The sequence below is a fragment of the Neomonachus schauinslandi genome, chromosome 11 (assembly GCF_002201575.2).
Source record: "Neomonachus schauinslandi chromosome 11, ASM220157v2, whole genome shotgun sequence".
Lineage (NCBI taxonomy): Eukaryota > Metazoa > Chordata > Mammalia > Carnivora > Phocidae > Neomonachus > Neomonachus schauinslandi.
In genome coordinates, this window is record NC_058413.1 from 48,492,287 (window position 1) to 48,509,618 (window position 17,332).

The 17,332-nt window shown below is 53.4% G+C and overlaps 2 protein-coding genes across 3 annotated transcripts in view; one reads left to right on the forward strand and one right to left on the reverse strand.

The window, feature by feature from the left end:
- Positions 1–5,641: 5,641 nt before the first annotated feature.
- LOC110576546 (NADH-cytochrome b5 reductase 2) lies at positions 5,642–13,975 on the forward strand. 2 transcript variants are annotated; one of them, XM_021685731.1, is made up of 9 exons: positions 5,642–5,701; positions 6,987–7,127; positions 7,606–7,678; positions 9,580–9,686; positions 9,947–10,076; positions 10,695–10,778; positions 11,518–11,603; positions 12,769–12,868; positions 13,718–13,975. In XM_021685731.1, the coding sequence occupies exons 1-9, from the start codon at positions 5,681–5,683 to the stop codon at positions 13,888–13,890; spliced, it is 915 nt and encodes a 304-aa protein (XP_021541406.1). In that variant the 5' UTR covers positions 5,642–5,680; the 3' UTR covers positions 13,891–13,975. The 2 variants fall into 2 exon arrangements, with proteins under 2 accessions (XP_021541406.1, XP_044775343.1); XM_044919408.1 differs by lacking the exon at positions 13,718–13,975 and having other exon boundaries at positions 12,773–12,790.
- Positions 13,976–16,838: 2,863 nt separating this feature from the next.
- PPFIBP2 (PPFIA binding protein 2) overlaps positions 16,839–17,332 on the reverse strand; it is a 151,353-nt gene continuing 150,859 nt past the window's right edge. The window contains exon 23 of the mRNA XM_021685296.1: positions 16,839–17,247. Coding sequence (XP_021540971.1) covers positions 17,176–17,247 — 72 coding nt within the window. The 3' untranslated portion in view covers positions 16,839–17,175. The remainder of the gene's footprint in view (positions 17,248–17,332) is intronic.

Consider the following 17,332-nt stretch of genomic DNA (forward strand, 5'->3'; position numbering starts at 1 on the left):
CACCATTCTGGTGCTATGACCCCCTTCCCTACCGTATGACCCATCACTTGTTTCATTCCTTCTTTCATATGGTCATGCACAAGTCGTCACTGAGCACCATCTTCTCACCAGACTTGCAATTAGGCTCTGGGGATGCAAAAGCAAGTAACGCCCAATCCCTGATTTCTCCCATAGGATTTGAGAGCCATGTTCAGCTGCCCTAGTACAAGGCGGTAAATGCTGTAACAGAGGGAGCAGAGTAGGGAGTGTCTTCTAGGAGTAGCAGGGAAAGCTTAGCTAAGGATTAGACATTTCTGCTGGGTCTTACAAGAATCAGAAGTTTTTCAGGTAAAAAGAGAAGGGAAGGCATTCCATTGAGGGAAACTGGCATGAGCAAAGGATCAGAAAGACTAAGCAGAGGGATATTCAGGGTAGAAAGTGCAGTTGTGTGTGTCTGGTGCTTTGACAGGGGAACTGAGGGGAGATTATTTAAAATTACAGCTTAGGTCCTAGTTGTGAAGGGCCTTATTTTGGTAGAAAGAATGCTAGACTCTGTCTTGTAGTCGGAGGATGGGAATGATTGCCATTTGAGCGCAGAAGAGAAAAAAATCAGACCCGTATTAAAGAAAAATTAATCTGGCAAAAGTCAACGGGATGCCAGTGGATAGAGGGAGAGAGTGGAGGCAGGAAACAGTTGAGGAGACGCATAGACACAAGAGCCCAACTACGATGGGGACTACAAGAGTGACAGGAGGGAACAAAACAGGTTCAACAAACACTGTGTTCACAGCATCAACAAGCTCGGATGACCAATTACGTTTAAAATGGAGGAAAGAAAAAAAATCACACATACAAAAAACGACTCCCAGGTCCCTAACTCTATTGATCGTATAGGTAAAAGCTAGTAAGAGTTAGCATTTATTATTTACTCCAGGCCAAACCCTTTATATGCATTATTTCCTATAATCCTCTCAGGAAATCTGAGAAATAGGTAGTATTATTGACCCTAATTTTACAGATGAAGACATTGACACTGTTTCTGCAAATTCTGCCCATTCCCGGTGTCTCAAGACTCTTACAGAAGGGAGGGGGGTAGGGGATGGGGTAACTGGGTGATGGACATTAAGGAGGGCACGTGATGTGATGAGCACTGGGTGTTACATGCAGCTAATGAATCGCTGAACACTACACCAAAAACTAATGATGTACTTTATGTTGGATAACTGAACTAAAAAAAAAAAAGACTCTTACCTTTATACAGTCTTACTCCATCAGCCCATGTCAGCCCCCGATTACCAGGTGCGTGCAAGGTCTTCCATGCCATATTTCTGTCATACAAATCGAGGTTGAAGCTGGTCCAGAAAGCAAAGTGTTACTATCACTCTCTGCCCACCTGTAGGGCACAGTGGGGAATTCTGATCAGGTGGTATCAATACACTCTAGCTTAAAATCCTTGAAGAGGAAAACCAAGGAAACTCCAATTCAAGCAAGGTTTTACCTTGGTCATGGCACTGGGTGCTTGGAGTGGGTGAGGTGTTCCATCAGTGTTCTCTCATAACGCTCAGCCCAGTCAAGCTGAGGACAATCCCCAAGCCTGGACTGGGCTGCTGGGACCCTTTGTTCAGGATGAATTTGTGCACAATGCCCAAAGGACAGGCCAGAACCAGGCTGAGGAGGAAGGGATGAGTGGATGGGCTGCTCACGGGGCCTGGCAGGGAAAACGAGCTGAGGACAGGGCCAGCAGCAGCATGGAGGCTGCTGAAGGAGGTGGTTTGCAGGAGAAAGGAGTCACACAGAGCAACAAGAACATCAGGCACCAGAGGGGAGGAGCACTTCCTGGCTTTTCTGATCCAAATCCCAGGAAAGCTGTTTCTGGAATAAATCCAAGTATAGAGAAACAAGCCCGATGAGACAAAAATAATAGTTCATTTAGTGTATTAGTTTCCCGTTGCTGCTATCATGAATTACCACAACTTTGCTGTCTTTAAGCAGCACAAATGTATTAGTCTCTTACTGTTCTGGAAGCCAGAAGTGTAAAATCAGTTTCACAGCGGGCTAACGTCAAGGTTTCGGCAGGGCCGGTCTCTTCCAAAGGCTCTCAGGAGAAATCCTTTCTCTTGCCGTTTTCCGCTTCGGTGGCTACCTGCATTCCTTGGTTTGTGGCCCCTCCCTCCATCTTCAAGATGGTCACTCCACGTGCTGCGTCGGGCATCGTATTGCCTTCTGGTCTCCTCCGGCGTCCCTCTTGTACGGAATATTGTGATTACAGTGGGCCCAACCGGACAACCCAGGATAGTCTCCCCCTCTCAAGATCTTTAGGTCACTCACAGCAACAAAGCCCCTTTTGCCACATAAGGCAGCATTCATGGGTTCTCGGATTTAGGATGTGGGCCTATTTGGGGAAGGTCATTATCCAACCTACCACAATGTAGGCTTAATAGCTAGAACCTCAGAGGTGGTCATTTGTTCAGGGGCGAAATGGAAAGAAATCATTTTCAAGGTCAAAAAGCTAATGAAAAGCCCACAGCAGCCCAGACAATGTTTAGAGAGCAAAGGCTCAGGGAGCTTTGACTTGGCAACAACATCAGTCCCCCCAGGGAGTCTCAGCAGTGAGGGCAGCTGGCCCCCTCTCTTGAGAAGCTGTCTTGTGGGGCAGAGTCTCATACATCCTAAAACAGTGACAGCAGATACTCATTCTTTCTTTTTTCAGCAAACACTTGCTGAGCGCCTCCTCTTTGCCAGGCCCTATTACCAAGCCGCAGATGTAGAGAGTGAGATGTGGCTCACGGTCTATTTCAGGAGAGGAGTAAAAGATGAGCCAAACCAGGCAGAACGTGGGCATGCAAGGGGCGCATCTAGAGTGTGCAGGGGTGCTGAGGAGAGAGGGCAAACATTGCCTTCTCAGAATTACTGGGAGCCCAGACAAATGCCTGCCTCTTATCCTGCTCGAAGGGTAACAAAGGGGGATGGGCCGCTACCTCTCTGGTCACACGGAGGGAAAAAGAGAAGGGAGAATGGGGGGTAGAGGCAACTGCTCAGAGAGCCACAGGAAAAACGGAGGTGCCCATTATTCCAAAGCCAAAAAGAAAGAGTTGATTGAACCGGAGGGAGAAAATTAAGTTCATTCTTCATTCACCCATTCATTCATTCATTCATTCAATATTTATTGAGCATCTACCAATTGCCAGGCACTATTCTGAGGCCTGGGAAACAACAGGAGTTAAAACAGAGCAAGTCCCGGGGCACCTGGGTGGCTCAGTCAGTTAAGCATCTGCCTTTGGCTCAGGGCACGATCCCAGCATCCTGGGATCGAGCCCCTCATCAGGGTCCTTGGTCAGCTGGGAGCCTACTTCTCCTTCTCCCTCTGCTGCTCCCCCTGCTTGTGCTCTCTTGCTCTCTTGTCAACTAAATAAATAAAATCTTAAAAAAAACAAAACAAAACCAAAAACACAGCAAGTCCTGGCCTCATGGAGCTTACATCATAGTAGAGGGAAAGAGTAAGCAAGTAGATAATATACATAGTATGTCATCTGCTGACATGTTTTATGAAGACAAATTAAGCAAAAAAGGGGACACTGACAGAAACGACTGTTCTTCTCTTGAGCATTTCTGGAGCATCTATTGTGTGCCAGGCAGTGTGCTAAATGTGGCAGGGCAGAGAGGAATTCATTCATTCATCTGTTATCTATTTATTGAATGTTCTCTGTGTGACAGTCACTGTGTTCAGCCCTGGAGAAACAACATCTCTGCCATAATGGAACATCTAGACTAATGTGAGAATCAGCCATTTAACAATTAAACATACAGGATGTATAATTACAAACTGAAGTAAAAGCCATGAATAGAATATAATGGGTACATCTACTTAAATTGGGGGATTCGATCAGGCATCTCTAAGGAAGAAGTGGTATTTGAACTGAGACCCAAAGAATGTACGAGGGAAAGGTATAAACAGTCGTAATAAACGACTGTAATTAGAGCAGTGTGGTATTGGCAGAGGGGTTGGGCAACGAGATCAAAAGAGAGCAGGGAGACCAGAACCAGACTCCTGCTTACATGCAGACTGATATATGACAGGGGTGACACTGCACGTTAGCCACCAGGTGAGCAAGTCAACAAATATTACGGAGACAACACATTACCCACATGGAAAAAATTAAGTTGGATCCCTGCTTTGCATCCTATACAGAAATCAGTTCCAGGTGGTTGAGAGACTTAAACGTTAAAGGAAAAACTTTAAGTCTTGTCAGAAAAAAGAGAGAATATCTTTATGATCTTGCATAGGAACAGACAAGTCACAGAAAGCACTAACCATAAAGGCAAAAGATTGGAGATTGATACATTTGACTACATTGCAATTACAAACTGCTATTCATCAAAAGCCAGAGAGAGAGAGAGAGAGAAAAGAGAGAAGGGGAGGAGGGAGGGAGGGAGGAAGGAAGGAAGGGAGAAAAAGGAAGGAAGGAAGGGAGGGAAGAAGTTGCATACCAGGAGAAAATATCTGTAACTGATATAACTGGCAAAGAAGTGGTCTCTAATATACACAAGACTCCTAAAAATTAGTGAGAAAAATTCAACTCAAGAGAAAAAGGGGCAAAAGTCATGAGCAGGCTTTTTTTTTTTTTTTTTCCAAAAAAAAAAAAAAAAACCAAAACCACCATGCGGAATGAACATATGAAGGACGTTCAACCTCCTCAGTTCTTAGGTAAATGATATTAGGTTCACGAGCCATCATTTTACATTTATTAGACTGTCAATAATTAAGATATATAACAATAATATCCTGGTACCTGCAAGTATTAGGGGAGGTGTCCACTAAGTATATGCCTGTGCTGGTGTGTATTTGGGGGCTGGGGATGGCTGGCTATTTCTTGGCCTCTCTGTCTCCCTCAGGCCCAGGAGGCAGGGATTTACCTTTACCACTGGCAAGGGGAGAACTGATGGGGGGAGGGGGGTTATCAAGGTTCTGAAATGTGCTGCGAAGAACCCCCATAACCGTCGGTCGATGCCTGCCATTCTGCCTCCTGTTGGTCTAGTGTTGGGTACCTGTCGTCTCTCTCTCCCAGTAGAGAATGAATGAAGGAGTGAATGAACGCTTTGAACGAATGTCTTAACTCCATGACACCCCCATCCGGGCAAACACCCAGCGCTAGACCAGGCCCACAGTAGGAGCTCCTTATGCGCGTTGAGCGATTATATTCATGTGCTCTCTGAATTGGCCTAAATTCCCATTTCTTTTACCAGCATCCCCTCCTCCCACCCAGACGCCCCTCCCTTTCTCCCACCTTGGCACAGTTCGGACCAGGTGCAGAGAGGAAGTTCTCCATCTGGGCTGCTCCGAGAGTGCTGGGAGAGGGCAGGATGGAGAGGGGGCCACGAATAAACAAGAGATGGGGACCCCAGCAGTGGCACCCCGCGGGCAGGGCGCGAGTCGCGCGGGAGAGGAGCTCTGCGGGCCGCGAGGGCGTGTGAGCTGTGCGGGGCGCGGGGAGGGGTTACCGGGGCCGGGGGTTGCGCGGGCGGGGGGCGGGGGGGGAGCGGGGTGCGCGGGAGGGGCCGGACGCGCGTTGCCCGCCTAGCGCCTCTCCCGGCGTCGGCCCGCGCGTCTGCCAGGCTTCCCAGTCCGCCAGGCGGAGCTGCGGACGCGCCCACGAGTCGGCCCGACGCGCCGCGGCCTAGCAGCCAGCCCCCCTTCGACGACATGTTCGGCGTCTCGTTCCGGGTGGGTGCCCGGGGCGCGGCGGGACGAGGCCGCGGAAGTCCGCCGGGGACCCGGGCCGGCTGGGCGGGTCAGGCCGAGGGCGAGGGCGTGGGCCGGGCGGGGCCGCGAGGGGCGGGGAGCGGGGCGGCGCCGAGCGGCGCCGGGGCAGGCGTGGTGTGGCGGCGAGCGGGGCGCCGCGGCCCATCCCCGGTCCCGCCGCGGCAGGCTGGGGTCGGACCCGGGGCGGGCGGGCGGAGCGGGCCGCGGGGCGGGGTTGGGGCGGGGGCGGGAGTCCGCCCGAGTGGCTGCCAGTGAGTGGCCAGGCCTCCTTCGCCTGCCTAGGAGGGTGCTGGTGTGTCCCGAGGCGCTAAGGTAATGGAGCACCCCTAAGTCGGAGGTACTCACCCGCACCCCAACCCGTCTGAACCTGGTCGGGGGAGTAGTGGGGGTGGCGAGCCCCATGCCCTGCCTAGCTCTCAGCCGCAACTACCTGCTGGAGGACACCGTGCCTATCCCCCCTCTGCAGATCTGTCCTTGGGGCCTGCGACGTTCATTTTAGATTATGGGTTAGAAGCAGTGCCACCAAAGGTGCCTGGGTAGCTCAGTTGGTTAAGCTTCCGGCATGATCCCAAGGTCCTGGGATCGAGCCCCTCATCAGACTCAGACGCTGGGCGTGGAGCCTGCTTGGAAGTCTCTCTCTCCTTTCCACCCCCCCACCCCCACTCCTCACTCTCTCAAAAAAAAGAAAAAAAAAAAGAAGCAGAAGCAGCAATGCCATCACCTCAAGGAGGGGTCTCCCAGGACTTTCACCCTTGTACCCCTGGATGTACCAGGTTGGAGGCTGATGGGTAGGAAGGGCCTGGTGACATTAATTCTGCCTGGCCCTGTCTGATCTGCAGCTGACTCCTCCCTATCCTCCAGATCCACCATAGGCTCAGCCTGCATTCTGTTTTTTGGGGTTTTTTAAAGATTTTATTTATTTATTTATTTGAGAGAGAGTGAGTACAAAGTGTGTGGGGGGGAGCAGAGGGAGACAGAGAAGCAAGTTCCCCTCTGAGCAGGGAGCCTGATGCGGGGCTCGATTCCAGGACCCTGGGATCATGACCTGAGCCGAAGGCAGACGCCCCACGGATGGAGCCACCCAGGCACCTTGCATTCTGTTTTATTACCTTTCCCTCCGTCTGGTTTCTTCTGGGCACGGCCCAGCTTCTCCTGTGCCTTTGGTGTCGGGAGGGAGCTGTCGTGCCTGAGCACTGTCCTGCCCAGGCAGGACCTGAGCCGCCCTGCTCACATTGTGTCTGGCTAGGACCCGTCCCTGCTCCTTGCCATCACCATCATTGGAGTTACAGTGATCCTGTTGGCCCTGAGGAACATGAACTCGCGGAGAAGACATACCACCTTACAGGACTCTGAGACCAAGTACCCGCTGCCCTTGATTGAGAAAGAGGTAGTGGAGTCAGCCCACCCCCTCCACTGGCAGCCTGTGAAAAAGAAGAGGATGAGAGTGGTGGAGAATGTGCTGGCTGGGAAGGCAGGGCAGTGGGACAGGCATTTTCTGGCCTCCAGTTTGCTCCCACTGCCTCCGAGCGTGTGTGTGTGTGTGTGTGTGTGTGCTGGGATTGCACCAAATAGAGCTCCTTTCCTTTACCAGGCATTTGAATTGCCCAGAAAGGCTTCTCGAAAGCTGACAGAGCCTGCCTCTGTTTTCTGTTTTTTCTTTTTTTTAAAGATTTTATTTATTTATTTGAGAGAGAGAATGAGAGAGAGCACATGAGAGGGGGGAGGGTCAGAGGGAGAAGCAGACTCCCCGCTGAGCAGGGAGCCCGATGCGGGACTCGATCCCGGGACTCCAGGATCATGACCTGAGCCGAAGGCAGTTGCTTAACTGACTGAGCCACCCAGGCGCCCTGTTTTCTGTTTTATAGCAAATCACCCACAACACCCGGAGGTTCCGCTTTGGACTGCCCTCACCAGACCATGTCTTGGGGCTTCCTGTAGGTGAGTGGGGTTTGGGGTCATCACCAGGCCTGCCTGCCACCTGGGTTGTTGGGAGGGTAAAGTGACTGATGGGTGTGAAAATTGAGAACGTGCAAAGTGCTATGTACATGTGAGGGATGGAAGGAACTGATGTCCCCTACAGTCAGGAGAAAGGCCCAGAATGTGTGGAGAGGCAGGAGGGAGTCAGGTGTGTCTTCCCACGCAGTGTGTCTTTTCAGCAGGGACCTCAGGCCCACACAAGAAGGGACCCAGCATGAATACCAGCCCTAGCAGGCCTAGAGTTCCGAGTGACCCCTTTTCTAGTCTGCAACACCACTAGACGCCCAAGTCCGTCTTAGTGAGGGGGAAAACCTCGGCTAGGTCCCCAGCCTAGGGATTCAGAGCTTTGAACAAACTGCTAGTTTGCTTACCAGCCTGCTGGAGACCCTAATCCATGCCTACTTGTCCTGTTGTGTGTAGGACCAAACCTTGACCTCTCCTCTATCAGGTCATGAAATTACTCACCAGGCAGCCCACCTGGCCCCCAAACGTCCTTGCTGCTTCCTCTTCCTGTCTCCATCCACAAGAGCTCAGCACCAGCCTGCCTTCTAGCCCTCTGCCTGGCCTGTGGGGTCAGGCCTATTGGCAAGAAGGCTAAAAGAATGAAAAACGATGAGACACAGAATTTCTCAGAATCTGCCATGACCTCCCCCCTCCTTTGCCCTGGTGTGGGGGGTACAGAGTTAGTGGGATTTTGGAAGAGTCTGCTGTGAGGGCCTCCCAGCTCTGCTGAATCGAAGCAGGTGAGAAATGGGGCCCACCAGGGCAGCCCCATTTTCTCCGGGACGGACATGGCCAGGCCAGGCCCAGGTTGGCTGCATCTGAAAGAGCCTTTCTGAGGTCTCCAGGTTCACATTTGTTTTCAGGAGGAAGCTGCCTCAGGCATTTATTTCTGCGTGTTCCTGATGCGCAGCCAGGCCATAGCCAGAGTCACTGAGCCTGTCCTTTCTTCTTTCCCTTCCCTGCAGTTTAATTTCAGTATAGAGCCTGTCCTTTCTTAACCCGGAGTGTTTGCACCTCAGGCTTCAGGGCCTCCTCAGAGGCCACAGAGCTTCCTCTTGCCTCTGTCCCCTAGCAGCTCCTACCTGCACCACTATTCCTCGTAGTCACCGAAGTGTCCCACTTTAAGATCCAGCGGCGACCTGAGCAGCCCCGCCCATCCTGTGACACTGGGACGTAGTCCCGATCCACAGGTCTGTGGCCATGCCTGGTCCATTCGGTTCTACCCTGGAGGGGCAGAATTCCGCGGCTCAGAACTTTATTCTTCCTCAAGCAGAGCCATAGGCCAGGAAGACACAATACTCTTTCTAGAAGTCCTGGTCTGTGGTGTCCAAATTCCGGGGCCCAGTGTGCCTGTGAGCCCAGGCTGGCCCTGAGCCAGGCAGCAAGAAGCAGAAGAGGGGGCTGTGGTTCTTTCACAGACCCCAGCGATCTGCCCAGTTCAGGAAGAAATGGCTTTGTGAAGGCAACGTATTTTGCTTTAAAAGGGAAGCACACCTTTCTGTTATTTTTAATACTCCGCCTCCAACCCGAATGAGCTCTTCCTGTGCAACAGAGGACTCTGACACAGGAAGCATGCACCCACGTGAAGCTCACAACTCCACTGGGATGGAGGCAGGGCAGGCACATCATCCCCACTCACCCAGAGAGGTGAAGTGACTTGCCCAGGGTAGTGTGCGGAGTGACAAGGGCAGGCCTAGGACCCAGGCATCCTGGCTCTGGGCCCCTTGCCTGCCTGGCCGTGCTCTCATGCATCCTGCCACACTAGGCACTTGCCTCCCTGAAGCTCAGTCCTTTATGGGAATCCCGGGCCTGTTTTCGCTGGCTGTGTTCACATTTAGCATTGGATGCCTTTTCTGTAGGTAACTATGTCCATCTCTTGGCCAAAATTGATGGTGTTCTGGTGGTCAGGGCTTACACACCGGTGTCCAGTGATGATGACCGAGGCTTTGTGGACTTGATTATAAAGGTAAGTGGGGCACCAGCTGCCTCACCCTCCCAAGCCTACGAAAGGTGGTAGGGTGGGGACGGAAACCATGGCCTGGGAAGGGCTTTCCAGCAGTGTCATGGAACAGTGAAGCTGTGGTGAAGTCTTCAGGGGTGCTTAGAGCAACTGTGAGGGCAGAGAACTTTTGCTTCAAGGTTTCCAGTAGCAAAGGGAATTTTGAGTTGTGTGCAGCTGTGGCCTCCGGTCTGAGGGTGTACAAACCAGGCTGCCTTATTTTTCAGATCTACTTCAAAAATGTGCACCCCGATTATCCAGAAGGGGGGAAGATGACTCAGTACTTGGAGAATATGAAAATTGGGGACACCATCCTTTTTCGAGGGCCAACCGGTCGCCTGTTCTATCATAAGCCAGGTACTGGGGGGTTCACATTGGGCCTCCCGCTGGAAGGAAGAAGATTCTTGTGGTTGTTCCATTGTTGTAGAAAAATTCTCAGGGTTGGGTCCTGTGGACTTGTCCTTAAAGCCTTCGTACGTTCACTCAACACACACACTTGATGAGATTGTAAGCTTCATTAAGGTAGGGGAGTGCTGGGGTGTTTCCTCATGTAAACTGGATCTCCAGAACGATGCCCGATGCAGAAAAGGTGTCTGTAAGGCTGAGCAGTGGAAGCATGGGTGGAGGGATAGATGGATGGATGGATGGATGGCAGGCATCCACTCTCGTTCCTTACCACATACTCATCACTGACTCGCTCGTTCATGCTGTGGCTTAGAGTGCTCTGTGAGGCTCCATTTAACTTCACTGTGCTTCCCTCCTCCCTCAGAAGAAAAGGTCCAGCGAGTCCTTGGCTCAGTTTCCACTTTGTGCACCATGGCCCCTGGGCCGCCCTGACTCGCTTCTCTGGTTGAGAACGGTGCGGCCCCTTCCTCTGGTGGCCTTGCCTCCTGGGAGTCCCAAGGGAAGCCCGTGACCTCTTACAAGCTCTCACGCAAGAGCTGCAGAAGTCGGAGGGGTCCTCTGTGTTTCTAGGGAACTTTTCAATCAAGGCATACAAAACAAGTGAGCCTGAAAAGAAGCTGGTCAGTCACCTGGGAATGATCGCTGGGGGCACAGGTGAGAGACTTCCGGGGCTTCCTCCATGGGGGGAGGGGCCCCAAGACCTTTCGTACTTTGAAGTCATTTGATCCTAGAGGAGACTCTTCCATGGCTGTTTTAGAGGGGAGTGCAGGTTGATGACAGGCCTGGAAACGGACCCCATGTGCCCTGCTCCCCTGATGCAGCATGCTGGCTGCCCCAGAAGTCAGGCTGGGGCCCCTGGAAGAGTCTGGGGACCGAGCTGAGTAAGCCCACACATGGTCCCCCGAGGGCTCCTGGATGCAGGTCGAGCCTGAATCTCCCCATCCCCTGAGAATGAGTGAATGAGAGAACAGAACAGATGTATCAGGACACCTACGATGTGCCAGGCGCCATCACAGGCGCTTGTGAAATGATCACTTATTCGTCATTCATTCTGTTGTACACATGGCGACACCGAAGAGCTCAGATGGACACCTGACTCACCCTGCTCTGAGAGCAAGTCAGGATAGGGGGCTGAGTGTGAAACTAGCCAGTTCAGAGCCAGGGCTCCTTCCATCTTGCACGTGAACATCAGAAAGGGCTTTCAATTTATTGTTGCATTAGAAGGGAAAACCAAAATGAAGGGCGGTTTTCCACTTTGAGTTTGGGGGCAGGCATGAGAGAAGTAGGACTGGGGCTGAGGCAGAGCGTTAAGGGGCTGCAGACCAGGGATCGTGGGTACCGGAGTGGGAGGGAGCACCACTAGCTGTGTCCCGCCTGCTCCTTCCTGTCCCAGGGATTACGCCCATGCTGCAACTCATTCGCCACATCACAAAGAACCCCAGCGACAGGACCAGGATGTCCCTCATCTTTGCCAACCAGGTCAGTTCTGCCGAGTCGGCCCTGAGCTTGGAGGGGTGGGAGGCATGTTTGCTGAGCGGCCCGTCTGCGTTCATACCTCCCCCCCGACTGACCTCTCGCTGCCTCTGCCACGGGAGGGCCAAGCAGGTGCTCAGCCGGGGTGTGGGGGTGTGGCTGCTGGAGGAGCAAAGTCCAGGCCTGGTTTCCCACTTGTTTTTGTTTTTAACTGTCTCCCCAGCCACCCTATGGACTAAGCTTTCTTTCCTTCATAATCAATTGTTTTTCTGAGTATAAAATCATAGATGCCCTCAGTAGAAATTTTAGAAAATACAGAAGTATATAAATACTTGACATCTTTTTTGTCTTTCTTCTATACATGCCGTGTATTTGCAATTACATTTATATATTGCTTGGTTTTTTCACTCAACATTACCACACGAGCATTTTCTTCTCATCAAACCTCTTTATAAATATTTTCATCAGTCTGTATCAAGTTGCACCATAATTTACTGTATTTTCTGCATTCAGATTGTTTTCAGTTTTCACAGTTTTAAGGATAAAATGCTTGATGCCTTTTAGATTATTTTCTTAAATAGGATCCCAGAAGTAGAATTGCGGGCACAGGAACCGTGACGAGTTTTAAGATCCAGGTCCTCTCTGCAGTATCTCGGAGCCTGTGACAAGTTTCTTTTGGCTTTGGTTTCCTTTCCCCAAATGAAGCTCCAGCCTGTGTTGCCCTCTGCTTTAGCTCTCCAGTGCTGTTACGTTAGGTGGGACCTCATGTATTACTGCCTTCACCCCTTGCGCTCCCTGCAGAAGATCCTGGGCCCACACTCCGCTCCTTCCAACTGGGTTCCAGCTGGGTTAGCCCTGCGTGGTGCTCAGTGTGGATGGGGGCGGGGGGCTGAGACCTCTGAGTGAGGCCACCCTGCCTGGGCTCCGCAGTGGCCTTCCAGCTGGAGGGCGGTCACGGCCGCTGCAGGAGCCTCACCTGTCCTCCGCCCACAAGAGGGAGGGCTGGTAGTGCAGAAGCTGCAGCAGAACCTTTGTTTGCCCGGAGTCGTGGAGAGAGCACCCCCACTCGAGTGGGGTCAGCTCAGGCAGAAATGTGCTGACCCGTGTGCTCAGTGTGGGGACCAAGCAGGATGTCCCTGTTGGGGCTTTGCTCATGTTCCTTCTTTTCTAGACAGAGGAGGATATCTTGGTGAGAAAGGAGCTTGAAGAAGTTGCCAGAACTCATCCAGAGCAGTTCGACCTATGGTACACCCTGGACAGGCCTCCTGTTGGTATGATCCCCATAGTCCCCACTGTGGGTTAGCTCCAACCCTTGACCCACCTCAGGAACTAGTCCCTGGGTTTGTTTGCTTTTTAGGACTGTGCTTGGGAGCTGAGACCTTCAGCTCTGTCCCTGCATGGGAAATGGAAGTGGAGGGAGAGAGGATTGGGGCGACCTGCTTGTAAGAGCAGTGTCTGATATCTCAGCAGCAGTCCATACGTGCACTGAACCTCGGGAGGGACTCGGAGGGACACCCGGTCACTGGGTTGCTCTGAGCACCCACTCCATGCTACACTCGACACAGCATCCCACAGAGACATCACACACATGGCCATGGACCCCTCGCCCCCTTACCACCCGAACTCTCCTGGACAGTAGTCGTCACATGGCGAGCCCCAGGCAGCTGCTGGAACCCTAGCCAGCACCCAGCCACCCCAGCACCCTGCACCTTCATGCTGCCTCTCCTACTGCACCCAGCTGTGCCTGCCTTGTCATATAGCTCGCTGCCCAGCAGAGGGCGCCCCCTAACCGAGCCACAAACCCCAGGCCTGCTCCACCCTGCCCAGCCCCAGCTCCCTGCCTTGATTCACACCATGCCTCACTGTTGTGTTCTCCATCCCTGCCCCTGCGTGCGGCGTCAGACAACCAGCAGTGAGCCTGGGATGCGGGGTCAATACTGAAGGCTTCCTGGGTCTCCCATGTCCTCCACTTCCCGGCTTCTCTGCAGAGAACAGCAGTGCAGACTTCTAAGCCTTGGAGAGCAGCCTTGCCTCCCTCTTTGGGGTGGGGGCAGATGGCTTGGGGTCAGGGGCTCTACCCAGCAGCCTCACAGCTTTTTTCTACTTCTGCTTAACCTCAGGCTGGAAGTACAGCTCAGGCTACATCACCGCCAACATGATCAAGGAGCACCTCCCTCCTCCTGGGCAGTCCACGCTCATCCTGGTGTGTGGCCCACTGCCCCTGATCCAGACAACTGCTCACCCTAACCTGGAGAAACTGGGTTATACCAAGGATATGATTTTCACTTACTGATACCTCCCTTGCTTCTAGCAAATTTGCCTGGTCCCTTTCTGTTTCGGAGTGAGTTCTGCCTCACCACATTAAACTGGGATGTGTTCACAAGTGCCTTGTAATGCATCCTCAGGCACATGGCTCCTCGTTCGGGTGTGAGCCTAAGAAGCATTCAAGGGGCTGGAGGCAGACTGGTTTCTGAGGCCTCCTAGCTTGGGAGGCTCGAAGTGCCTTGCCCCATAGTTTAATGAAATCAACTTCAGCACAAAGCAGACAGCTTAGGAGATGTGGCTCTGTGGGGAATCTGCTAGGCCAGCCCTACATGTGAACGGTCTTGTGTGTGTCCAAGGGAGGTCAGAACTGGCAAAAGTGCAGGGGCAGAATTCCAGAAGGATCCAACTGGGGTCATATCAACTCCCAGTAATCTCTCTTGAACTGCCCTCTCCAGAGTGTTGTTTTTAAGGTCAGACTTACTAGAGGGCCCAGGCACCCTCCATGTGCTCTCTTCCTTCTTTGGTAGGAGACCCTTGAAGTGGGAACGGTGTTGAAAGGTATTAGGGAGTTGTAAATCCGTATGGTAGGCAGGCTTCAGCCATGCTAGACTCCCTGTGCTTTGCACAACAGATGGAGGCAAGGGCCCTGGTTTTCTCAGCATCTTCTAAATGCCAGGCCCCGTTCTGGTGTGGCGGGTGGGGTGGTTAGCACAGAAGCTTCTGAACTGCAAATGAGATGAGGCTCCAGGAGTTATTCCTGAAATCCTTGCCATTGCTAAGCCCAAGTGATCCAAGTGACCCCCTGAGCCCTGGCCGTCCGTGGCCAGGCTGACGTGCTGCTCCGTTGCCCAGGGGTGGGTAGAACTTGTCCTGCACTTTAGTTCGCATCATTCTCACAACAAGCCGAGATTCCGTGGGGATGATGTTCTCCTGAGTTACAGATGAGGAAGGTGAGGCTCTAAGTTATTATCTTCAGGTCCTTCCAACACAACAGGAGGCAGCAAAGCTGGGCTTCAGACCTGGGTGCTTAAGTCCAAGTCCTTTCCTTTCTGCAAAAACTGGCATTGTTAGCATTGCCTCCAACGGTGTCACTGGATGTGCGTGTGTGCATGCGTGTGTGGGGGGGGGGCAGGAGAGGGTGAGATGGCTCTAGAGAACTCACCAGAGTGCAGCTGTGCCCTGCCTAGGGATGGTCTCACAGAGGGTGGGTAGGGGTGCGATGGGTGCAGGGTGGGGGGGGGAGGGGCTGCGAGTCTTCACCCATGCCTGTGTGTTCAGCGCACCCTCAGCAGATCCCTACTTGGAGAAGCTACTCCGCTGGGCACAGTATGATGAGTAAGAGCCCACCCTCGTACTTTCCTCCAACACAGAGCTTACCACACCTTTCCCCTCTGGCACACTCGGGAACCGAGTCATGTCTGAAATCCAGGGAGCACCTCTTCCTCGAAGTCTTTTCTGGCTGCTCCCCCGGCTCTCCATTAAAAAGGACAAGTAGCGCGCCTGGGTGGCTCAGTTGGTTAAGCGATTGCCTTCGGCTCAGGTCATGATCCTGGAGTCCCGGGATCGAGTCCCACATCAGGCTCCCTGCTCAGTGGGGAGTCTGCTTCTCCCTCTGACCCTCCTCCCTCTCGTGCTCTCTCTCATTCTCTCTCTCGCAAAAATAAAAAAAATAAAAAAATAAAAATAAAAAAGGACAAGTAGTTTCTACTGGAGCATCTGTACCTTTCAGCTTAAAACAGAGATGTAACCCCCACTAGAGCATCAGCACCCTCAGACAAGCACCTTGACATTCGTGCCTAGACCTCCAGCCCTCAGCCTGGCATGGAGCATGCTTAACCTGCACATAAGAAGGGGTGGGTGGCTGGAGCACGGCACGGTGGCCTGCTTGGAGTCCCTGAGCAGTTTGGGGACCGGGGCTGGCTCTTACTCTGGCGGTACGGGAGTGTGCCCACAGCAGGTGCTCGGTGCCTTCGTGCTGAGGGTGGCTGTGTGAGGGAGAAAGACACCCAGCAGGGGAGCTAGGAGGGCTCTGGCTCAAGGGCTGACGGCACAATGGGACACAGGAAACTCCGACGCATCAGCGAAGGCTTCCTGAAAGAAGCCGTGTGGCTTGCTGGCTCTGGACAGGTGCAACTCGGCCTTGTGAGGGGGACCAGGGGGAAAACGACACCTCACGGGGAGGGAAAGGCAGCGGCACAGGATTTCGTGAGGGTTCGTTAGGCCGGAGACTCGGAAGGGCCATGGGTGCTGCCTAAGGCTTTTGAACTCCTCTCTTGATTCTGGAACTGAGGCGTTCTTAGCAGAACGGTATCAGGATGAGAACGGTGCTTTGGGAAGGCCGCTCTCGGACAGCGGAGAGAACGGCAGGGGACCAACTGGGGAGGTGGGGGACCGAGGAGCCCAGCTTTGGAAAGCAGAGGAGAGAGGAGGCCTGAGCTGTCACGGGGAGGGAGAGGATGGGGCTGTCGCCAGTGGGGAGACTGGTCGGGAGGGACAGAATGGCTGGGGCACACGGGGCCTCTCCCCGAGAAAGGAGATACGGCAGGGAACAGGCTGTGTGGGGAGATGGCCAGGGGTGGAAACGCTGTTGGGGTGTGCGAGGGCCGTCCGCTGGGGGCAGCCATCTGACCAGACACCTGCACTTGGGAGCCTGCGCTGCGCGTAGGGGTTAGGGGGCCCAGGGTTTGGAGCCGCCTCTGCTCAGACCTGAGGAGGCCCAGCAGCACGGACAACCGGACACCCTGCTGCAGAGGAGGGTAGGACGAGGGCAGTGAGGGCCATGGGAGGAGTCCCACTGCTCCTTCACCGTGCTCACCCTGGGCCGGTTCCTGTGAAGGCAAGTGCCCCCTCGGTGTGGAAGCAGCCAGGAGGGGCTCCCTGTCATTTCAGCCAGCTCAGCCACTACAGGACAGCCAGAACATTTTTTTCCAGAAGTTTCTTCCAGCAGAGCTTTTATGAACTCCTTGCCCTTCCCCTTTGGCGTAAGAACCTCCCAAACATCACCAGGAAGAGCAGGGGCCATTGAGTCTGTGCTGACGTCTCACTGCCCTCCCCACAGAAGTGGGGGGCAATCCATGTATAAAAGTACAAAAGGTATAAAAGCTGTGGTGAAGAGCCTAGCGCGGCTGAAAACGCAGGGCCCCCGGGGCCCCCTCCTGGACATCTGTTCACCGCTCTGCTCGCTCCTGTCAGTGCGCACATCCGAGGGGTCCTGCCAGCCCGTCTGGGCTCTGCGGGTGGCCACGCCAGCTCCCCAACGCAAAGACCCGGGGCCCCCATGCGTGGCTCTCTGGGCTCTTGGCCACGAAGAAAGTCACCTCCAGTCCTCAGGGCTGGGAGCGGCCAGGCGAGAGTCGCTCAGCAGCTGGTCCTGGCTCAGCAGAGTCTGAAAGGACACAGCCCGAGGGCCAGTTGAACAGGGTTTTGGTCAAGGCTGCCGTGCAGCAGCTACGCAGGAAGCAGCGGGACAC

What these genes read in the sequence shown, in the direction of transcription:
- LOC110576546 (XM_021685731.1), top strand. Translation starts at nt 5,681, where the DNA reads ATGTTCGGCGTCTCGTTCCGG. An exon ending in CCCTCATCTTTGCCAACCAG is followed by an intron (nt 11,604 to 12,768) that starts GTCAGTTCTGCC and finishes CTTCTTTTCTAG; the next exon opens with ACAGAGGAGGATATCTTGGT. An exon ending in CCTGGACAGGCCTCCTGTTG is followed by an intron (nt 12,869 to 13,717) that starts GTATGATCCCCA and finishes GCTTAACCTCAG; the next exon opens with GCTGGAAGTACAGCTCAGGC.